Source organism: Leptonotus elevatus, chromosome 11 (assembly GCF_054856555.1).
Source record: "Leptonotus elevatus isolate MCC_2025b chromosome 11, RoL_Lele_1.0, whole genome shotgun sequence".
Lineage (NCBI taxonomy): Eukaryota > Metazoa > Chordata > Actinopteri > Syngnathiformes > Syngnathidae > Leptonotus > Leptonotus elevatus.
The window spans coordinates 23,548,009-23,554,084 of NC_141249.1; the positions used below are offsets into that span (position 1 = coordinate 23,548,009).

General features: G+C 41.2%; 1 protein-coding gene across 1 annotated transcript; it reads right to left on the reverse strand.

Annotated features, from left to right (window-relative positions):
• Positions 1 to 147: 147 nt before the first annotated feature.
• Positions 148 to 4,529, reverse strand: tbc1d7 (TBC1 domain family, member 7). The gene is made up of 8 exons (XM_086088539.1): positions 4,298 to 4,529; positions 3,418 to 3,537; positions 3,131 to 3,211; positions 2,680 to 2,870; positions 2,398 to 2,535; positions 1,784 to 1,929; positions 920 to 1,049; positions 148 to 825 (listed from the first exon to the last, which is right to left on the reverse strand). The coding sequence occupies exons 2-8, from the start codon at positions 3,527 to 3,529 to the stop codon at positions 739 to 741; spliced, it is 885 nt and encodes a 294-aa protein (XP_085944665.1). The 5' UTR covers positions 3,530 to 3,537; positions 4,298 to 4,529; the 3' UTR covers positions 148 to 738.
• Between the last annotated feature and the right edge of the window lie 1,547 nt (positions 4,530 to 6,076).

Sequence of the window (6,076 nt, forward strand, 5' to 3'; positions counted from 1 at the left end):
CTGGACAATTGTGACCTTTGACCCGATGTCTAATTGGGAATGATGTCGGTGTTTGTTGTTGTGAGAATATTTTCATTGCTTCCAGGCGAGTTCAACATTCGCCCAACACTTGCTTCTCCCAAAAATGAAATGTCTTCAACAGTGCAATAATTTCAGATTGATCTTTATTTATCCGTTTTTGAATTGCATTCAGAAGCTTGTCGAGTTTATTTATAGAACCCTTAAAGGGATACTTGACTCATGGAGTCATGGAAAATTTGTCATGGTGGAAAAATTGGTTTGGAAAGGTATTCATTGTTTATAAAAAAAAATAACAAAGTTATGGCATTAACTATAGACAAAATATCTTCTTACTGTTGCAAATGGATCAAGTATTCCTTGAATCACAAAAGAGTTTTGTTTCCAGTCTTAGAATTGGTGTGTGTGTGTGTGTGTGTGTGCGTGTGTGTGTGTGTGTTGCCAAGCTACTTGCTAGCATGTACAGAATGACATGCCTTGTAAATAACGAAAGTGACGTTTCAAATGTTGTTTTTTGTAACGCAGAACAACTGCATGTATTATTTATTGTGAGTCTTCTACTTTATGATGTATGCGGTTTCTTAAAGAAAGAAATGTCATTTTGCCTGCTCCTCTTAATGTCCCTTTTTAAGCGATTCCTCATTTCTTTACGACGATCCGTATGGCCGTCGTCACCGGCGGAAGTCTGAAGAAAACGGTTGCTGCGGATTTCCTGGCAGTTTACATGGCATGTATGGGGTTGCCACAATATTTGTGCCACAGATCAATCGCTTTGGTGACGATGGCGTCGGTGTTCTCTTGCGGTATCTGCAAGGGAAGCGCAAGGTGAGGCGAGAACGCCGAGGGCGTCGCCGCGGGAGTGAAATGTCGCTCTCGGCGCGCGGCGCGCTTGTTGACTCACTTTGCAGAGAAACTTGACGATGCTCTCTGGTCGGCCGATGCCCAGCAACATAATCTTGTAGCTGAGCAAGATCTCCAAGGCCACAAACACCAGGATCTTGCAGGAGCCACTGACCACCTTGTCCCACACTCTTTTCAACATATCCAGACGTGCCATGTCATTTGTTTATGAGAGGATCCATACGCTTGAATTTCTGCCACCGTGAATGTTAAGTCCGTATTGTACTTCGGTGGAACACAAGTCTTCAGAATGAGGGTCTCCAATTCAACAGCTAGAGTTAGTCAATATAGTGTTGAAGTTGTGCTGTACCGAGTTTTGACACTTTGCGTCTTTTACCAGTTTGACGGTTTTCTTGTTTTTTTCATTACAGCTGTTTTTCACTGCTTTTTCATGGTTGGGATGTCAAAACTTAAATATGCTAAAAGCTTGAATATGAAATATTTTGGTGCCCTAGAGACAGTAGTGTTTTAACTTTACATTTTTTCACGTCAAAAAAATCCGTACTTTAGAACCCCAAAAGTGACATGGAGGGGAAAAAAATGAAACATGAAGAAAACGTCCTCGTTCGGCAGGAGAAACTTTCTCATCCTAACATGAAACATATTTCACTTTTTTATTCCCTCATGTCACTTTGTTGTGTTTGAAAATTATATATATATATTTTTTATTTTCAATGTGAAGTGGTTTAGGTGTCATCTATTATTCCACTGCCTTTTACTAATGCTGTAAGTTTTTACCAAGGTATCAATTCATTACCGGTCTTGAAGTACTTCATGTAAAGTCAAAATGTTTGTATCATGACAATACTATTCAAGCATTGGGCCTTTCCTTTTTTTTTTTTTTTTCTTGCTCATGGGCTCTCACCTCTGTAAGCTGGACTCGGGCAGGCAGCCAGCGAAGCAGCGCCTGAACCAGAGGTTGTAAGGAAGTTGTGCCAAAGCGCCGCTGCCCTTCAAATGGTTGAGGAGGCCGGGCTCCTCCTGATTCAGGTAGTGCTCCAGACTCTTTGGCTGCACAAGCAAAGACGACGCAGAATGGCCGACGGTTATACCACGAGCACATCGGAGATATCGTGTTACCGATTCATTGTGTGTAAAAATGTACACACGGGAACTTAGGCTGAATGCGCACTGCTTGGTTTATGGTGACACACTTTTTGAATTTACGCTTTGAAGTGGTGCCGAATTAAAAAGTGCAACTTTCGTTTACCTGTTGGTTAAAATTAAATTATTTTAAAAAATAATATTTAAAAAAATAAATAAATCTGTGTAGTGAATTGATCCAAGTGATACTTTTAAACTACTAGGGGGGGAAAAATATATATTTTCACAACATTCTAATTTCTTGAGATGCACTTGTATGCTACTTGAAATGTGCATGTCAATAAACCATCAGAATAGAATCGAAGGCAATAAATCCAAATTGGGCATTTGAACCTGCTGCGTAAGTGTCGCCTTTGACAATGCTGTGACACTTACAAGATGCGGAAGCGAGTCTCCAAACTTGGTGTGGAACTGACTGATGAAACTTTTAATGAGCCAGTAGCAGTCGACGGGATCCTCGACAATCTCCTCCATCGCTTGACTGATGGACAGGAAGTCCTCGTTCTCTTTGTCCTGAAAAGCAGATTCGCGCTAAGTATGCACGCGTACAACACTGGAACTAATGGAACCTTCACCCTGTGGATTGTGTTTTGGCAGCAGTATGTTCGCTTGTCCATTTTTCGTGTGAATATGAATTCGATAATAGCAACATCTTACCGGTGGTGAGATTTCCGAGCAACGCGGGAGCATGTGGCTCTCCAGCTGGAACATACGCAAGTACACATGGGCGGAGGGTGTCGAGGACTTGATGTATCTCATCACTTCCAGAGCCTCCATGATGTCTTGGTATTGCTCCTTTCTGTAGTTTCCAACCAGGGGATGAGAGTCGCTATGGGGCGGCAGGATGCCTGAAGAACATACAAGTAGGTTTGAGAAAGAATTCTGATGTGTCAGCAAGAGAAAAAGTCAATATCGTGACGTGCTATGAAGAATGAACGCAAACAGTTTTTTATCATTTACTTGTCAATCACAGGACCAGATAGCATTTGATGGGCAACCCGGGAATACCACCATTTTTCCAAAGCTCAAATTGGTTCCTTGTACTCAAAATCGACATCTTATTTAAATAAAGCTCATGTGCAATCCACAATATTACCATGCGTCTTACCTAACAAAACTTTCCACACATGGACCCTGTACATGGACGGGAGGGGAAAACGTTGACTGAAGGTGCTCAGCTTGTCAAGATCTGTCAGAGACACAAAGTTCCAATAAACTAATTGGATCGCATGATTCTATCTGGTGAGGAAAAAAGACATTTCATTTGCACATTGAATACATAGTGAATGATATTGGAAATGAATTAAGTGCATCATTTTGACCACAAAACTGTCTTTAAATTCTCGGGTTAGTAGGGCTGTCAGTCACTCAGTGTTTTGACAGTTTGTCACTTACCAAGAGGGTTATCCTTCAGTAGTATTTCGAGGGACTTTTTCTCCTCCACTCCTCTAAAGCCAACTTTCTCATAATAAGCTGAGCGAAAGTTTCTCTGTGGGTCGTCCGCCATTATTTCACCTGACCAAAGTAGTCACACAAAAAAGGGAAACGTTAGCCTAATAATCAAGGACCAACACCGAAATTGTTCATGTGTTCAGAATCCAAATCCACGGCATCCTAGTGATGGTCTATTGAAACTTTTGTGAAACACCGGACCATTTGGACGAACTGCTATGAAAATGGGTTCGATTCTTGAAGTTTCAGTGATAGTGCCTTCTCCTGGAGAAAAAGCAAGACTGCACTGGGTTTTAAACATCTTTGCTTGATTGCTTTGAAATCTGACGCACCCAATAAATCAATTAAATAAATGAAACACAAGGCCCAAAACATGCAATTCCCTTTAAGCAGCTTATCAACCCCTGAGGCAAATGCCCAATGCCCACCATACTTGGTAGGGAGGATCATTGTCTAGAAAAGTGGCGTCCAAACTCGGTGCTTCCAATGAACAGGGTCGTTATCAGGCTTATGCAGAGCTTGCGGATGAGTTTAAGGTGCGTTTCAAGAAAGTGAAACGGGAAAAAATATATATATTTGCCGATATGATGAGATCAAAGTTCGACACCTGAGTAACAGGTATCGATGAGTGATACAGCGGCTGAATTTCTCAAAAGCACTACACGCACCGACACGGAGTTTCTTCTACAAACTTGAAACATGCATAGACCCATCACTACTTCAGTGTCAAACTGCCATCACTACGTCGTCCAGATACGCAACCTGACAAGTGTTTGTACTTATTCAATGAAGCTAGTGATCCAAATATTAGCAAAGGGCTCACCTTAGCGCGTTTGGCGCCGTTTCTGGAGTGCTTCGTCCCCTACAGTTGAGACCTCGTTAGTTGCTGTACTTTGGGCATGGCAACAGAAATTGTTACCGTTGCTGGATTTTTACTTCGAGACACATTTCTAACCAAACGATGCGTTGCTTAGCACGTATGCTAAGTGCTAAAGCACTGTCAAACGCTACTTCCATTTACTTCCGGGTACGGCTTTCAAAATAAAACAGTACGTAACAGCACTGCTGAAAGTTGAGATTACAGTCGTGTCGAGAGTGTCGACCACATACAAAAAGTTATTGTGCCTAAATCGTGACATTCCTTCAGATCACTTTTATGTAAGTATTTTGTCATTTGGTTCAATGGATAATTCATAACATCCGGGCATTTGTGTTATTTCCGCAATGCAACGCTTCCCACGGTGAAAACAAACTGTGTAGCCTATATTGTATTGCTTTTGCCTGTGACTAGTATACAACCCATGCAGATTGTTATAGTGGTCAAACGACATTTCACCACATTTTGAAATCATCCTCACAAATGAAATTACAACGATCCAAAGTCCAAGGAAGAGCTTCTTTTCACAGAGGAAGACCGCCATTTTGTCTTGTGACGTAAGCTCGGGAGTCGGAACTGCACATAGGAACACGTAAGAAACATTTATTCGATATTTGGATTTATCCATCTTGACCGTCAAGGGTTGTGTAAGCAAATCATGAGCAAATACTAAGGCTTAGGTAGAAGCTAAGGCTAAAAACAATGGACAGGGATACAGTGGTAAGATTTAATTTGATTTTAAACTGGGAATAAGCTACAAAGACATTCTGGTAAACCTGGTATTGCAGGCTATTGATGAGAACAGAATGAGAAATAACACTTGCTTGGACAGCAGGCATGTGACGCCCAAATAAGTATTTTGTCCACCCATTATATCTCTTCCAAGGCCTTAAAAAGGCATTTTGTGTCCATGTTATATCGATATTGTGGCCATTTTTAAAATCTTTTCTTTTTAATGAAAAACACAATTGATAAAATCTTTAGTGAGAAAGAAGTCCACCTCACTTTCCTCATCCACGGAAAATCATTTCTTCTCTGTACTCAATTATTTGGTGGTATTTTTTTTTTTATATACAAAGTAATATGGGACACTGAACATTCAAGCACCTTTTGTATTGCAATAATATGGGGGGGGGGGGCACCTATGGAAATTGGCTATACCTCATTATAAATATTTGAATCTAAATTGAAGACTTTTATTTACACTGTGGCATTTAGTCCAGCTACCTGTTTTACTGCCACTTCTTCTCTCTCCTCTTCCAACCTCCCCAGATTTGGCATGGTGGTGATGACCGAATCTGAGGCTGTTGCTGTATGAATTCTGCACCGATTAACCAGGACAAGGTCTGTACCGGATCACTTCTCAGGGGACATTGCTGTGGAGGATTCTGCATCAACCGACCGGGCCAGAACCACTTTCCCTAAGGTATCCATCTACCTGCAGCGTTTCATCTTATAAAAAGGACTCTAATGCTTTTAGCTAACATTGTATAGCAACATATTATGCGATAAATGCTGCCCGCTCTGCATCCATGATTAACGCCACGGCAGCACAAACTACAGTAACTTGAAATGCACCTCTACTGTAAAGCACTGGGCACACTCAGGAAATATGATCTATTGAAAAAAATGCTGGAGTGAGAAATTCACTATATATGTAGCTACTAACCAACTTACTGGCCAGTAAGGCAGAATGAACATTAACGCACGGACAGTTGGACACCA